The sequence below is a fragment of the Gekko japonicus genome, unplaced genomic scaffold (assembly GCF_001447785.1).
Source record: "Gekko japonicus isolate JY-2015 unplaced genomic scaffold, Gekko_japonicus_V1.1 scaffold1349, whole genome shotgun sequence".
Classification (NCBI taxonomy): domain Eukaryota; kingdom Metazoa; phylum Chordata; class Lepidosauria; order Squamata; family Gekkonidae; genus Gekko; species Gekko japonicus.
In genome coordinates, this window is record NW_015174314.1 from 261,816 (window position 1) to 279,637 (window position 17,822).

Sequence of the window (17,822 nt, forward strand, 5' to 3'; positions counted from 1 at the left end):
GATATCTTGTGTCCCACCCCCCCCACCCCAGGTTTCAAAACCATGTGTGCAGGGAGGATCTGGACGTTGTGCCTTCCCCAACACAAGAATAAACCCTTGATACTGACCTGAAATGACTCCAAATGGGATGCTGAGTACCCAAGAACTGCACTGTAGGCGGCAACACCAGTTTGTAAGTGCTGAAAATATTTTTAGGGCAAGTAGAATATTAATGCTCTGACCTGGACAGCCCAGGCTAGCCTGATCTTGTCAAATCCTAGAAGCTAACCAGAGTTGGTCCAGGTTAGTACTTGGATGGGAGACCACCAGGGAAAACCATGCAACGGCAAGCCACCCCTGAATGTCACTTGCCTTCAAAACCCTACAGGGTCACCCAAAGTCGGCCGCGACCTGTTGGCCCTTTCCAGCCAGGATATTATTGAAAAGAGGAGAGATGTCTAAATCTGTGCAGTCAGATTGATTCGCACGAGTCTCTCAAAATAATAACTTTGTGTGCTCTGTAGAATTGGTTGAGTAGCTTGTGGCTTTAATTACGGGCTTGTTCAGCACTCTGCTTGTAAGTTGGTAGCATGGTGATGAAATTGGATTCTCACACGCAGAGCACAGGTGTGCTCTGTAGAATTGCTTGAGTAGCTTGTGGCTTTAATTACGGTCTTGTTCAACGCTCTGCTTGTAAGTTGGTAGCATGGTAATGCCATTGGAGATGTTGGAATGAAATTGGATTCTCACACGCAGAGCACAATTCTGTGTTTCACTTTAGGCTTCACCTTTTTGGTGAAGTTTGGTGTGGTGGTTAATCTGGGAGAACTGGGTTTGATTCCCCATTCTTCCACTTGCACCTACTGGATGATCTTGGGCAAGCCATAGTTCTGGCACAGCTGTTCTTGAAAAAGGGCAGTTTCCGTCAGAGCTCTCTCAGCCCCACTTGCATCACAGGGTGTCTGTTGTGGGGAGGGGAAAGGAAAGGAGTTTGTAAGCCGCTCTGAGACTCCTTTGGGTAGTGAAGGGTAGGGTATAAATCCAATCTCTTCTTCTCTTCTTCTTTAAAAAAAAAAGATACAGAGAAAGATGTAGTACAAAGCACTGATAAATCTGCCTCGAAGCTTGTAATATTGGAATAAAATTGGTGTGCCTGTTCAGGATACCGTTATACATTTTGAATTCACATGTGAGCGCCATCCCAAAACTCATGTTCAAGAGCACTAGGAGTGAGCGAGGCCCCTCAAAACTCTGCTTCGCTAGTTAATTTTAGCCGCTTCGGAAGGAAGCGGCTTTCGTCCTATGGTTGAAGACCGAGAAAATAAAAATAATTAAGACCTGCTGCGTCAGGCTGGGTACTCCATCCCATCCTCAGCCGCACATTCTGCTTTTATAACTGCACTGTCTGTGTCATAGTAGGAACATATTTTTCTTTTGTGGTGTGATGCCCGTGCTTATTTATTGATATTTAAGATTAATTTTAGTAAGTACCATTTTATAAATCACTGATTATATAGACTCTTACTTGTATTCCTCCCCCAGGGAAGCCACAAAAGCTTTCCTGTCTGGTCAAGGGTTTTTGTGTTTGAAAATAAGATGTGGTTTTGGCTTCCTTGGAAAGAAGATCAAAAAAATACAAGATCACTTTCTCCCAGCAGTTCCACACAAATAGTTTTCCTGTGCCTGTACTGATTCCAGTTTTATTAATAATGGGAATAGGAACAGTGTAGGTAAACCTGCTACCCTGAACTGGATGGCCCAGGCTATCTGATCTCATCAGATCTTGGAAACTAAGCAGGGTCATCCCTGTTTGGTACTTGGATGGGAGACCCCCAACGAGGTCCTTGGTCGCTACACAGAGGAGGAGGAGGAGATTGGATTTATACCCCGCCCTTCACTCGGAGTCTCAGAGCAATTTACAATCCCCTTTCCCTTCCCCTCCCCACAACAGACACCCTGTGAGGTAGGTGGGGCTGAGAGAGCTCTCTCGAGGACTGTCGTTGAGAGAACAGCTCTGAGAGAACTTGTGACTGACCCAAGGCCACCCAGCTGGCTGGATGTGGAGGAGTGGGGACTCAAACCGGCTTCTCCCAGATTAGAGTCCGCGCTCCTAACCACTACACCAAAGAGGCAGGCAATGGCAAACCACCTCTGTACGTGTTTTGCCCTGACCTGGATGGCCCGGATTGGCTTGATCTGGTCAGATTTAGGAAGCTAACCCGGGTCGACCCTGGTTAGTTCGTGGCTGGGAGACGCCCAAAGAATGCCAGGTTTGCTACACAGAGGCAGGCAATGGCAAACCACCTCTGTTCACTTTTTGCGTTGAAAACCCTCTGGGGTTGTCGTAAGTTAGCTGCAGTTTGATGGCACTTTCCACCACCAAGTAAACCTGATCGGGTGCTGTTCTCCTCGAGGACTTTTCAAAAAACTATTCTTGCACTAGGCGTCCGTCTCAGCATATATTACTTTGCCCTAGACAATGGTCAATATTAAGAACATATCGTAAGGAAGTAATTTCGAATTGTTCATCTCACAAAACAGAAACGCAGTGAAGACTTGATATTTTTAAAACAGGAACGTAGAGCAATGTGGTAATCAAGGCTCCCTCCTTCCTGTTGTCAAAGTAACATTTATTTGTTTTAACATTTATATCCTGCCTTTCCTGCTTGTTCAAAGCAGCTTACAATTACAGAAGATCTTTCTTTGTGAACCTGATAGCGAGTGAAAGTTTCAGAAAATAGTTTATCAGTGTGTTGCAACGAGAACTCGGTCGAGGAAGCCACAGATAATTTAAAGAGAGTTTGCATTAATGCTCCAGCCTTCGTGCTGGAGCATTAATTACCGGATGCATCTTCCCCCTCCAACTGATCTGGTAGGAAGAGCTCCCTTTAAGGTAACTGCGAAAAGCACCAGAAACCTGCAATACACAGACTGAAAGGACAGCCTCTTTTTTTCCTTTGTATCCAAATGTCTACACTTGTTAAAGAATATTACATAAATATACCATAATGTTTCCCCCCTAATGCTTTGCATATCACAAAGAACAGGACCAGTTATTCCCTAGGCAATGTAGTTTTCTTACTTAGAACTTTAATTCATTAATCTGCAATATTTTTCTACCAAGATTCCAAAGTGGTGAACAGAAAGTCATAGAACAGTAAAAAGGCTCTGATTTTTTAAAAAAGAAAAGGGGAAAAAGTTCCAAATTATCAACCCTTGAAACCGTATACCAAACCATAGAAAAACCCACATACAAAAGGCATATCTGAGTGAACTATGTGACTCCCTGTGGAGCTATATATCTCACTTTCCAAGCTGTGGTTCCTAGATAGTTTGCAAATGGTATTAAGTGTTGCTTCTTCCAGAGCTTTTCCGCATGGGGTATTTTCGTCGGTTCTGGCCCCATATTGCTTTGGTTCATCCCCCGATTTCCACATGCATTTTTGTGCCTTTAGTTTTTACTTTGGATTTTGGGGATGTTTTTGTTTGTAATTCCCTGGGGGGGGGGGTATATAGAACTTTTGAGAACACTCTTATTCCAAATTTTTTCTGGAAGCTAATTTCGAGTTGGCTTTTTCTTGTGTGTAATGGGGTTTTTTTTGTCGTACCTACCTCTAGCCCACTTTTCAATTATTGGACTGTTGCCATCATTAAACCATTCCCTCTCTTGCCCCAGACAATTTTAAATTTTATTTTTAAAAAACAGCCCTAAAATATCGATATAATACTGTCGTGTTATAATGATTGGTTAAGCAGGTTCTCTGAATTCCTCCCTCCCTCCCTTGTGGAGATATGCCTTTTTCCTTATATCTCCACGACAGAATGAGCCACTTTTTTTCTTTAATGAAAGCTGCGAATTCAGAGAACCTGCTTAAACTATCATTACAGCTCTGCAGCATTATATCTCTTTTGTAGGGTATTTTTTAAAAAAGGGGTACTCTGACACCACTAATAATAATACCGATGAGGACAGCACCCTCCCTTGAAAATCCTCATTATTTCAGGCACATGTGGAAGAAAATAAAATGACACCAGAACTGTGGGACAGCCCTGCCCAAACTGATTTCAGTGCTTGTGGATTGACTCCCCAGGTAATCAGGGGGAACTCCAGCATTTGGAAAAGATCCCAGTGCTTTTTTTTTTTTAACCTCCCCCTCCTAAAACTGAGTGAAATGGTATCTCATTATGGAATTCACTGTTTCCCTGTACTTTCGAAATGCAACTATAACCTGCAGTCCTTCTACATAGTCCACGGTGGACTGGGTTCGATCAGAAGCAGATGTTTGCATTAAATCAGACTGAGCCGCTGCAAAGTTTATCAAGGTCTCTGAAAAGTCCAGAGAGACCCTTTTGTGTTTCTGCACTTTCAGCTGTAGTGCATCAAACCTGTAGGTTTAATTCCCTTGTCTCTGGAAACAATTTTTAAAAGACTGACTTGAAAATAGAATTATGTTCACAAGTGAAGAATAGTTCTTTTTCTTTCTTTGCAGATATTGAAGAATATTACCTGGTACTCAGAACGTGTGTTAACAGAAATTTCCTTGGGGAGTCTCCTGATACTGGTAGTAATAAGAACTATTCAGTACAACATGACACGAACAAGGGTAAGAGCAGTGATAAGGCATCTTTGTCATTCTCTGTCACCATGTGGGGGAAGTGAAGGAGCAAATATAAAAGCCGAAAACATTATCTGAGGGAAAACAACATAAAAATTTACACGCATGGCTCCACAGATGTTAATTTCTCCTGTTCTGTTCTAACAACACTTTTTGTTGTTAGAAATGCAATAGATGTACCTTTGTGCATGAGTTATATTTATGTAGGAAATGATGGTGTCAAAAACTGAGAGGCTATTCTGTGTGGTGCCCGGAGCAAGAATTCTGAATACCAGAGTATTGGAGACAATCGAGTTTTGTCTGTGAGTGATCAAAATCAAAATGTGGCTGATAAATCACAAGGAAATCAAATCATAAAGACAAAACCGTACTTTGTAAATGAAAGGTTAAACCATTTATTTGGAGCGTCAGACACCAGGTTTCCATGAATAAAGTCTACCATTATCATGGCTGGCTGCTGCTTAAACATATTATTTCTTACATTAAAACAAGACCGAGAAAGTAAAGCAAGTAATTCAACTCGTTTTTTTTCTGAAACCAGGGTTAAACATGCAGCCACACAGATAAAAATCGTGAAGTATACTAAGCCCAAGGTAGCACAAAATTGTCTCTTGATGCTTACCCCTAAAATCGGAGCACAAGTTTGGTTTGTCTTTACTGCAGCCTTACCTCTCCGGTAAACGGATGTTCGGCTGCTGGGTGATTTCCTTTTGACAGGTCTTGCTGTATGCAGAAAGGATAGCTTGATGCATTTCCCCCCTCCTGCTCTTCTCCCACAGGACAAATACCTTCATACAAATTGTTTGGCAGCTTTAGCCAATATGTCAGCACAGTTCCGCTCCCTTCATCAGTATGCCGCTCAGAGGATCATCAGGTAAATATAAGACTTCTACAAAATATTTAAACTAGCCTCATCCTAAATTCCGCAGGAAAGATACTTGAATTTTCCTGTGACTGAAATTTGAATATTAACCCTGGTAAACCTTACTGAGCCTTGTGAAGTGTGGATTAAATTTCAAAGTGCAATACACTGAAGCCATGGGTACCTCTCGGCGGCAGCTTCTTATGCTACTCAAAAACAAATAGCTGTTCAGTATAGATGGTGGCCAGCAACACTGCTTGTCCTGAATGGAAACAGGTAATAACTAATGCACTGGGGGGGGAGATATAAAAGAAACGAGATATATTGTTATTCTGTGTAAGAGGTGTGATGTCGACCTAGATGTAGCTGTAGATGTAGCCCCTGACCCATATGGCCCAGGCTAGCCTAATCTCATCAGGTCTCGGAAGCTAAGCAGGGTCAGCCTTGGTTAGTATTTGGATGGGAGACCACCAGGGAAGTCCCAAGGTCTCCCTGAAGAGGCAGGCAATGGCGAACCACACCTCTGTTCATCTCTTGCCTTGAAAATCCGAGGGAGTCACCAGAACATGAGAATATAAGAGAAGCCAATGTTGGATCAGGCCAAGGGCCCATCCAGTCCAACACTCTGTGTCACACAGTGGCCAAAAATACCAGGGGGCATCAGGAGGTCCAGCAGTGGGGCCAGGACACTAGGAGCCCTCCCACTGTTGGCCCCCCTGAGCACCAAGAAGACAGAGCATCACTTGCCCCGGAGTCCCTATCTATACCTTCTGGCTAATAACCATTGATGGACCTCTGCTCCATATGCTTATCTAATTCCCCCTTGAAGCTGTCCATGCTTGTAGCTGCCACCACTTCCTGTAGCAGTGAATTCCATGTGTGAGTCACTCTTTGGGCAAAGAAGGACTTCCTTTTATCTGTTCTAACCTGACTGCTGAGCAATTTCATGGAGTGCCCACAAGTTCTTGGCTTGTGAGAAAGGGAGAAAAATACTTCTTTCTGTACCTACTCTATCCCGTGCATAATCTTGTAAACCTCTAAGTTGGCTGCAATTTGGTGACACTTCCAGTCAATGTAGCTGTGGTTGTTCAATAGCAGGGTTCACTATATAACTGTGGAACATCTTCTTGCTGCTTGATGGGCTGAACCCTCAGGCAATAGGTTTCAAGGGAACTTTCAGGAAATCCTTCCTGTACTGATTTTTGGCTGCCAAGAGGCCCCTGTGCATCTGCCACAGAAGCCCTGAATGCTACAGGGGATTCTTGTGCAGGTTCCGAGTCCACATATGTCCATTGCCGGTCCTGTGGGGCCCCTGCCGTTGCAGCATGCACAATTTTGTAAGCTTTCGATTGAAATGCAATATATAAAATATACTAAAATCTGCTGTCCAATACTTTGCCTGCGTTCCAGTGAACACACCCTCAGCTGTATCTTGAAGGCAAAGTATGGTAGACATCTTTCAGGAAAGCTTGCCTTTTGTTGCTTATTTTCTCATCATGGAATCCCTGGTGCCTTTCCCAGGAATTCCGGGTTTCTTGGAGCACAGCGTGAAAGTCAGGTTGATAGCTCTAAATACCTGGAGATTTTGGGGGTGGAGCCTGGGGGGGACCTCAGCAGGGTATAATGCCATAGAGTCCATCCTCCAAAGCAGCCATTTGCTCTGGGGGAACTGGCCTTGGTCTTCTGGCCACTCTGTGGTGGCTCTAATGTATAATACATGGGTAAAAGTCAAAGAGCTCAGTTTTGAATTATACACTTGGGTGACATTCATTTTGCCTTTTCCCCTCACATTTATTGCATATATTATGCAGGGGTCATTTCATAGAAAAAGAGGTGCAGGAGCTCATTAGCATGCCTTATTTGCATATGCCACACCCCCTGACATCACCGGAAGTGTGTCAGAAGGCAACACCCACCACTCAGGCTCCACTAGATTGTTTTGGATACCTAGCTATTGGGGGGGGGGGACGTGCAGCTCTGTCCTCGCAGAGGAGGGAGAGCTTGTACCTGAATAAAACTTGGTCTTAAAGGTGCCACTGGATTGTTTTGGATACCTAGCTATTGGGGGGGGGCGTGCAGCTCTGTCCTCGCAGAGGAGGGAGAACTTGTACCTGAATAAAACTTGGTCTTAAAGGTGCCACTGGACTGTTTTGGATACCTAGCTATTGGGGGGGGGAACGTGCAGCTCTGTCCTTGCAGAGGAGGTAGAGCTTGTGCCTGAATAAAACTTGGTCTTAAAGGTGCCACTGGACTGTTTTGGACCAGGGGTGCTCTGCAACTTATCTGGCTGCTTCTTGCTCTGACTGAGGGCTGCTGGGAGCAGGGGGTGGGGCTTGTTGCATGTTCCCACCCTCCGCTCCTGTGCGCTCCTAAAGAAAATGACCTCTGATATTATGCTAAATAATGTCTAAGTACATAAGACTTGAGAAAAAGAAAAAGGGCATGTTTTATCTCTTATTTTTTTCATCCCAATACATAACAAAGATTGTCCAACATTCCTGAAACTTATCTGTTAGGGACAAATTATTTCTTTGTTAATTTAGTTAATAAAGCTACATTCCGAACACAGTTAAACCAATCTTTTAGCGGGAAGGAGAGGGATTCTGCCTCCTCCTAATATGCTGCAATAACTATCTTAGCAGCTATAAGCAAAACTAAGTCTGTATCTGAAGGAATTACAAATCCTTTTAGATAAATCGTGTTAAAATTATCCAGTGGTATATTACCACATAACATATCATGAATAGACTGATTTTTTTAGATATACACGTATTTCGCCTTTTAGAAGGTACTTGTATGCCTGCCACCTTCATCCTGTCTGATAAGTACCCTGCATTTTATCATCCTCTTCCATCTCTTCTTCCAATAGTGCTTTACTTCTTTATTGATTTCTAGAAGAAGAAGAAGAAGAGATTGGATTTATACCCCACCCTTCACTACCCAAAGGTGTCTCAGAGCGGCTTACAAACTCCTTTCCCTTCCCCTCCTCACAACAGACACCCTGTGAGGCAGGTGGGGCTGAGAGAGCTCTTGACAGAAACTGCTCTTTTTCAAGAACAGCTCTTATCAGAACTACAGCTTGCCCAAGGTCATCCAGCAGGTGCAAGTGGAGGAGTGGGGAATCAAACCCGGTTCTCTCAGATTAGAGTCAGCACACTTAACCACTACACCAAACTGGCTCCCTACCTTTCAGTCCAGAAGGACCCCCTCAGGTAGCGTACACAGAGTGCTAAAATACAGTTAGTTTTGTGCCTGCTTTCATCTTTTCTGCCTTAGCAACCCTCTAGAGCAGCATCCCACCCAGACTATGCCCTTCTGGTGGTTCTCATCTATGGATTAGATAGATTCATGGAGGATAAGGCTATCAATGGCTACTAGCCATGGTGGCTGAGGGGAACCTCCACATTCAGAGGCACTAAGTCTCTGAATCCCAGAGCTAGGATGCTACATCAGGGGAAGGCCTTGGCCTCTGTGCCCTGTTGTTGGCCCTCCAGAGGAACTACTTGACCACTGTGTGAGGTAGGATGCTGGAGTAGATGGACCACTGGTCTGATCCAACGGCTCTTTTTATGTTCTTATGGAGGCCTCAACCTCTGTGCCCTGTTGTTGGCTGCCCAGAGGAACTGGTTGGCCATGGTGTGAGACAGGAAGGATGCTGGACCAGATGGACCATTGGTCTGATCCAGCAGGGCTCTTCTTATGTTCTCATGTTCTCTTCCGAGTCAATAATTCCTCCCCCAGTCTCATGTCATGTGACTTCTTTCAGAAGTGTTTCTTAGTCACACTTTCACTTACAGCTGATCAAAATGATCAGTGAACATGATTAATTGTGAGATGACACTTGAAAGCTGGAAAAATGTAATTCCATTGGTTTGTGAACATTTCATTTGCTGCCTGTCTAGTTCCTCCCACCTCCAGACTTCAATACAAGGACTCAGAGATCTCCGTTCCTACTTGTATCTGATGAAGGGAGCTTTGACTCTCCAAAGCTTATATCCCAGAAGTCTAGTTTGTTTCTTAAGGTGCCACTGGACTCGAATCTACCTGTTGCACTGCAGTCTAATACAGCTACCCTCTGAAATTGTCTAGTCTCAAGATTTTCTAGAGCATGCTTGTTCATATTGGGCCTCCCCATAAGCTTCAAAAAACCGTTTCTAATGCCTTTCTAGTCTGGTCACTCCTCTGCCAAGGCTTTCTCATCTTGTCACTTCTACAGTGTGTTCATTCATTTATCTAAACAAAACCATGTATCATGAGACCAAAACATCTGCATAGCATCCCAAGGTATGTGGAAGACACAGGGAGGTAGGCAAAATACTTCTGTCCCTCTGATCTCAGAAGACTATGAGGAGGGGAAACACACCTTTCAAGGCAGTCTGTGATGGGACTTAGCAAGACTAATTCACACTTTAGAAAAGGAGGAGAGTAGGTTTTTTTATACCCCACTTTTCTCTACCTGAAGGAGTCTCAAAGTGGCTTACAATCGTCTTCCCTTCCTCTTCCCACAACAGGCACCTTGTGAGGCAGGTGGGGCTGAAAGAGTCCTGAGAGGAGTGGGACTGGCCCAGGGTCACCCAGCAGGCCTCATGTGAGGCAGGTGGGGCTGAGAGAGTCCTGAGGGAACTGGAACTGGCCCAAGGTCACCCATCAGGCCTCAGGTGTCTCAAAGGGGCTTACAATCGCCTTCCGTTCTTCTCCCCATGACAGGCACCTTGTGAGGCAGGCAGGGCTGAGAGAGTCCTGAGGGAACTGGAACTGGCCCAAGGTCACCCAGCAGGCCTCATGTGGAGGAGCCGGGAACCAGACCCAACTGTCCAGATTAGAGTCTGTCGCTCTTAACCACTACACCACACTGTCTCTCATACTTTATTCACATGTAGATCACTAAGGATTTTATATTGGGTACACCTGGATGGTGGCGTTCAGACTTCAGCCAAGACTAGGTAGCATGCTGTTTTGTTCAGAGACCATAATTCTCAGACAGGGCTGAGAGAGTCCTGAGGGAACTGGAACTGGCCCAAGGTCACCCAGCAGGCCTCATGCGGAGGAGCCGGGAACCAGACCCAACTGTCCAGATTAGAGTCTGTCGCTCTTAACTGTCTCTCATACTTTACTGTCTCTCATACTTTATTCACATGTAGATCACTAAGGATTTTATATTGGGTACACCCTGATGGTGGCGTTCAGACTTCAGCCAAGACTAGGTGGCATGCTGTTTTGTTCAGAGACCATCATCCTGCAATGAACAGCTGCTCCTGGCTCCCCCCCCCCCGCCTTATATCTTTCTCCCAGTCTTAAAAGAAAACCTAAAGGAGAAAAAGGAAATGGTGTGATGGTGCAGTCGTTTCCTCTCAGACTTTTAAGTCCAGCACAGGCTTCCCATTAAAGACTGGCCCTCTAAAGCAGGGGTCCCCAACCTTTTTGAGCCTGCAGGCGCCTTTGGAATTCCAGCACAGCCACAAAATGGCTGGCGCTGAAGGTGGAGTGAAGTCACAAAATGGCTGCCGCAGCTTACCTCCAGTCACACAGTGAAGATCCTTGTGCTGTGGTGCACGGCCGATTAAATCTCCAGTGGCCAGTCAGAAGACTTGCTGGGCAAAAGACCCACCTGGCCCCAAATGGTGGGCACAAGGAAAGGTGCCTGTGCTATAACTCTTGTCCAAAGTGGCTGACTTCAAAAGAAAAGCATTTTGGGATTATAACCACAAACATAACTTTTTAAGATAGAGATTGTAGCTTTTATGGTCAAGGAACTATGGAATCGGGCTGGCTGTAAAGATTGAATGGGTTGTGAAGTTGATGTACATTCAGTGTACATGAGAGTATTATCTTGCCTTTATTTCCGAAGTACGTGTATACTCTCTCCCCCACCTCTGCATAACACATCTATGGCCATTGTTAGAAAATACATCTCTGTCCTTCTGAGATGAGATTAAGAAATTTCATGATATGTGGACTGTTGGGAAGTCCTAAAAAAGGGAAATGGTAACTGCTACATATCTTATTTTTAGTGCTTTGGTTTTTAAAATGTAACAGCTAAGGAACTCTTAACTCAAAATCTGCTTAGCCGAGTGAGCGCAGACGGGCCATAATTCAAGATTCACCAGATGCTCCAGTAATTCCTCCTTTAATGTGAGAAGTAATTCAGCTTCTACGGAGGCTTCTTAAATATATAAAAAAAATAAGTCCTCTGAGTGCAGGCTGCCGATAGTTTTAAATCACGAGGGCTATTGTGTGTTGAGGATGGAAAGGAGACTTGTCATTTATGGTTTAACCTGGAGCTCCATAAAACAGAACTTTACATCACCAAGTAATTCTCATCACATTTCTAGAGTCATGAATGTTGACAGATCGGCGTAAATCTTTTCTTCACCTACAGCTGTTGGCAGTTGGAGGCTGCAGATGACTTGGCCAGAGTGTGCCCTTGAATGTAATTGTTATCAGAACGATCCTTAATTGAGTGTTATGCTTCTGATTACACATGTCCCCATCTGAGACCGTAGTGCTGTTCACAGTCTGCACGTTGCCTAGTATTATTCTCCCCCCAAAAAAAAATTTGGAAGAAAGAATTTATTTTAGAAAATGTCTCTTTAGTTTTTTGGGTTTTTTTACTGTCCGACAGATGCAAAAGACCGGTACAAATACAATAATAGCATATAAAGCAAGACAAATGGCATGTCACGTTATACAAGAAAGCCCTGCTGTGTCTAAAACAAGATAAAAGATGTTCATTTTCTTTTATTTTGAACCTGGTTTTAACTCAGTGCGAGGCAATTATAGTTGTTATTCTTTGACACACACCCGTTTCTTTCAAAATTCAAGAACAGGTTTCAGTGAATTTCAAAAGCTGACCCTTGCTGTTAACATGGCGATTTGCTAGATCTTGCTATTTTTTGCTTTGTTTATACTCCCCGACTTTTAACGGAGTCATCCCAGTCCCATCAAATAGTAACCCATACATTAACAGGGAGATTATGAGAGCGGCACCCGTTTTTATAAGTAGTCTGACCAAACGTATGATATCGTGTTTCGGAATCACATAACAGCCCCAACACAATAATTTTAGGATCCATTGGCGCCACCTACCATTCGGTCAATCTGTGTCTACATTTTCCCTCCAATGACTTTTGGATAACGGGGCATTCTGCCTGTCCATTCCAAGAGTGCTTAAGGCAGCTTGTGTGTGTGTGTGTAAAGTGCTATCAAGTTGCAGCTGACTTGCAGTGACCCCAGCAAGGGGCTTTCGAGGCAAGTGAGAAACAGAGGTGCTTTTCCAAGTTCCTTCCTCTGCGGAGTCTTCCTTGGAGGGCTCCCTCCCAAGTACCCAACCTGCTTAGCTTCCAAGATGTGACGAGATCGGGCAATATCCTCTCACCCTCCCTCCCCAAGACATCTTACTAAAGGAAAACATAAAATACAATTCTCTGAAACCAAAACCTATTTAACAAGCTACCTAATCTTCACGCCATTAAAAAAAAACCCTTCTGGAATAAAAATGTATTTATTTGATGTTGGGAGAAGGAGGATGACAATGGGAGGAAATGCACCCGCTGTGAGAATTTAGGTGTGGCTGCGCCCCTGTAGTTAGATTTCGTAAATGGCAGCGGGGTCCCCTTGAATGATTTCAGGCTCCCCATCCTACCCCTGCCAGGATAGCCCAGTCTTGTCAAATATTGAGAGCTAAGCAGGGTCAGCAATAGTAAGAACATCATTGGCCTGATCCAGCATTGGCTTCTCTTCTGTTCTTATGTTAGTCTTTTGCCTTGCCAACCTTATGGGGTTTCCGTAAGTCGGTTGAGACGGCCTTCCGCCACCACCCGTTGGGAAGATACTCCTTCGGAGAGGCAGTTCTGCAGTAGTTTTGAGGTGATCTTCCAAATACACATCCATCGGTAAACAAGCTTTTCCACAGGGCCCTCCCGCTGACAGAAGTATTTTTTTTTAAAAAACCACGCCTACACAGATAACCCATGTCAACTGGAGAACTGCATATTTAAAGAGAGAGGGATCTTCAAAAGTGTCAGAAATTATGCTGCAGTCGTCCAAGTGTATAATTGCATAACTGTCAGAGTATTAAGAAAACTGTAGTATGTAACACTTAAAACAAGGGCAGATTTCTCGGTTTTATAAAGGGGCAGACTGACGGCTAATGGTGTGTCATGCTCCAGTGCACGCATTATAATGCAATCCTGAGCAGAGTTACTTCTCCTTAAGTTTGCCGAGCAATTTGGCATATGATTGCACTGTTAAGAATCCCACTCCTCAATCTGTTGGAAAGCAGCTTCAGTAGGGGGACAGCTATGGTCAGAGACGTGGTAGGGGGTACAATGCTTAGTGCTTTTCCCCGTCCGCCATATTCCTGCTTCAGTTACCCCTGTGTTATCTCCTCCCCGTGGAGTTTCAAATGGGTGTTTTGCAAGGTGAAGCAAACAGCTGAAACTCTGAAGGAAGAAAACCTACTCTGGGAAAGACTGAGCAGGAGGAGAGCATTAAAGTACCCATTTCCCAGACTGTCTTTTCCCTCCACTCTGTGCCACCCTCTGCTGAAGCTTCTTTTCTGAAAAAGAAAAATCACGGGAAAGACTGAGCAGGAAGAGAGCATTAAAGTGCCCATTTCCCAGACTGTCTTTTTCCTCAACTCTGTGCCACCCTGTCCTGAAGCTTCTTTTCTGAAAAAGAAAAATCAACACTGGGATGTTTGATACGTGTATGTGTACCTAATTGTAGTCAGCCCCTTAGGCTAGTGACAGAAGTCTCCGGGCAGAATGGAAAACTGGCATTGTATTGGCAGGTATCCTTCAGGAACACCATGAGAAAAATGTGGTGTTCCCACCCGATTCCCCAAGCAAAATCAGTAAGCGGTGCTCCCCTTGTGGGTTTAGGGAAGTGAGTTTAAGTGTTTGAGCGAGTGTTGTGGGGACATGAGGCCCTCCCATCAGCTGGGAGGAAATTAGATAAGCATATGGAGCAGAAGTCCATCAGTGGCTATTAGCCACAAGGTATAGATAGGAACTCTCAGTGTAAGTCTCTTCTCAAGTGATCGAAGCTGTCATGGCAGAGTATAGGGAGAGAGTCATGAAAGATAAGCCCACCGTATGATTATATGTTTGCTTCTTAGTTGTTTATGTGTTATGGGCCATTGGCCTGATCCAACATTGGCTTCGCTTGTGTTCTTAAATGGACACTTTTCCAGCTGACCCGTTGTTAATTGGATAGGTCATACCAGATGGGAAAGGCCCGATTTCAAGGGGCAGAGTGGACCTGACCATGCCGGCACATCAGCTTTATACATAAGTGCCCCTTTGGTGCTTACATTTGAGTGGATCTTCTGGCAGGGTCAGCTGCAGTGTACTGATCAGAATGGAGCCTATTCCCAGTCATAAGATAAGCAACCCGTTAAGGACTGCAGAGAGTAAGATCACAGAATCACAGAGTTGTAAAGGGGCCACACAGGCCATCTAGTCCAACCCCCCTGCTCCATGCAGGATCAGCCGAGAGCATCCCTGACAAGGGTTTGCCCACCTGCCACTTGAAGACTGCCACGAGGGGGAGCTCAACACCTCTCCAGGCAGCTGATTCCACCGTTGCACAACTCTGACTGTCAAAAAGTTTTCCCTAAGATCCAGCCAGTACCTTCCCGTCCTTAATCTAAACCCATTCTTGCGAGTCCTCTCCTCTGCTGCCAACAGGAACAGCTCCCTGCCCTCCTCTAAGTGACAGCCCCTCGAATACATCAAGAGATCAATCCTGTTCCCCCCCCCCACCTCCTCTTCTTCAGACAACCTTCCCACGCCCCTCAGCCTTTCCTCGTAGGGCTTGGTCTCCAGTCCCCTGATCATCCTCCTCGCTCTCCTCGGCACCCGCTCCCTTCTGTCCACATCCTTTTTGAAGTGAGGCCTCAGGAACTGCACACAAGACTCCAGGTGCGGCCTGACCAATGCAGTGTACAGAGGGACTATCACATCTCGCGGTTTGGATGTTGTGCCTCTGTTGATAGGGTGGTTGTGTCAGTCTGCTGTAGAAGAGCTATTCGCATGTCCAGTAGCACCTTAAAGACCAGCCAGATTTGCAGAGTATAAGCTTTGACTCTTGAAAGCTCATACCCTGAAAACCTGGTTGGTCTCTAATATGCTACTGGGCTCCGATCTAAGATAATGGGAAGAGTTCTGAGTTTAGCTGATGGGAGGAAGGTACTTAATTCAGCTTGTAAGAGTCTGGATCCTAAATAAAAAGAAGGGGAGTATCCAGTGCAGATAAAACCCATCCAGATTAATGATGGCTCAGTTAAGAAATTATATCTCTGGGCCGCATCTCCAGCCCTCTGGCCTCCCCATCTGTTAGCAGGAGGTCAGATCAAGAAGGAAAGGAGGGTAATTATGCAGCGGCGCAACTCGCTAACCTAGAATTTCCAGGTTCCTAATTAGAGTTACTTTTCTGAAACTCTTGCCAACATTTGCTTTGACAAGCTCACAGAGGAGGTCGCCTGCATAGCTGTCTTTCTGTGCATTGATCTCTGTCAACGAATCTGAGGCAGCGAATCTTCCACTTTTCGTTGCTTTTGAATGGGGGCTGCGTATGCTGTCAGCTCATACTTTGCACTGAAAAGTCATCAGACCACACTGCTTTCATTTATTACATAATGAAGTGTCTATGGATAGCAGAATGTTGCTATCCACAAAATTCTGTTACTCCAGTAGCACCTTAAAAGGTAAAGGTAGGTTCCCTTGCTCGAAAGCCAGTCGAATCCGACTCTAGGGTTGCGGTGCTCATCTCCGTTTCAAAGCCGAAGAGCCAGCGCTGTCCGAAGACCTTAAAGACTAACAAAATATGTGGCAGGGTAGGAGCTTTTGTGAGTCACTGCTCACTTCTTCATGAGTCATGAGACTCATGAAAGCTCCTCCCCTGCCACAAATTTTGTTAATTTCTAAGGTGCTACTGGATTCTTGGTCTTTTCTGCTGCTACAGACCGACTAACATGGCTACCCATCTTGATCTGTAACCGTAGATGTAAGGATGTAGATGGTTGTGTTCTTCTTTCCTTGGTTCTCTGTCCCCCCCCCAAAAAAACAACAACAACCCCACTTGTTATTGGTTAGAAAGGTCAGTTTTTGAACATATAAAGCTGCTTTACCCCAAGTCAGCCAATCGTTCTGTTGTCCAATATTGTCTGCTTAGACTGTGATTCTCCGCAGTCTCCCCACTCCACCTGATTTGCACTCTCACCCATTGGAAAATATCTATATTTCTCAAGTGCCCCCCATCTGCAGATGATCAGGGCCACATTTACCCAAAGCAAATTCTTCTGCAAACTCAATTGACACCCCCCCCCATGTTTGCAGAATAATCTGAAATCTTAAAACAAAAATACATGGGGAGGGGTGGGAAATTCCCCTGAAAGTAAAATAGCATTCTCTAAATAAGTGCAGAGAACACACCTACTTCTAGCAGCCATTGGAGGAGCTCGGAAGCCCAGTGGCAGCAGTGGCAGCACCCCGGGGGCCAAGTCACGCCTGGTGGGGAAGGGGGGGGGATTCCAATCCTCAGGGAGTCTTATGGCCCCACACTTATCTATATCTGTTACTTATGGGTTCATGATAGCTCCAACAAATTAAATAAATGACTTGTTTGAGACCAAGAGAGAGTGAGTTCCACACACTTCTTAAAAATCCGCTCCAGTGAAATGTTTAGCGCTTTTCATGTTCACTGCTTTGAGCAAGAGTTGGGAAGTTCCAAGGTCAACTCTTGGGGGAGGGGAGTTAACTAGCTTCACCAAGGACTTCAGCCTTGTTAGTGTGGCTGGCTGCAAATGCTAAACATTCTTGAAATAATGTATTTGCATTTAGCATTGGAAACTATTTTTGTCTTGGCTGTACTCTCTTAGGACACATTCAGAAGTAACGCGAAGAATGTTCCTTTGTCTCAACACTATATGGTTGGTGCAGCATACGCAACACAAACAACAATCTCTTTTTTTAATTTGGGGGGGGAAGTCACCTAGAAATGCAGCTACTTAAATCAGATGGGGGTGTGTCTGTGGAGGGGTGCGTGTGTTTTCTTGCTCCTGTTGACTGATGCAGTATTGAAGCTTCTCTCTGTGTGTGTTTTTTTTAATTCAGTGTAAAACAGCAATTTTCAAGTTCTTATCCATTCAAGGAACGGGTTCCAAAATGACCTGTCCACCAGGAAAACCAAGGTTTTTCAGAGGATTCTGGGCAGTATTTATTTATTTATTTATCTAAATCTATACCCCGCCCTCCCAGCCGAAGCAGGCTCAGGGCGGCTCTTGTATCCTTGGCTCCTGGTCAAGCTGGACACTGACCACCCTAGATGGCCCTCATTGTGCCCTACGTGATCCAAGGAGGTAT

The 17,822-nt window shown here is 44.8% G+C and overlaps 1 protein-coding gene across 1 annotated transcript in view; it reads left to right on the plus strand.

The window, feature by feature from the left end:
* DYM (dymeclin) overlaps positions 1 to 17,822 on the plus strand; it is a 294,566-nt gene that overhangs the window by 129,153 nt on the left and 147,591 nt on the right. Inside the window, exons 12-13 of the mRNA XM_015424156.1 lie at positions 4,470 to 4,583; positions 5,375 to 5,469. Coding sequence (XP_015279642.1) covers positions 4,470 to 4,583; positions 5,375 to 5,469 — 209 coding nt within the window. The remainder of the gene's footprint in view (positions 1 to 4,469; positions 4,584 to 5,374; positions 5,470 to 17,822) is intronic.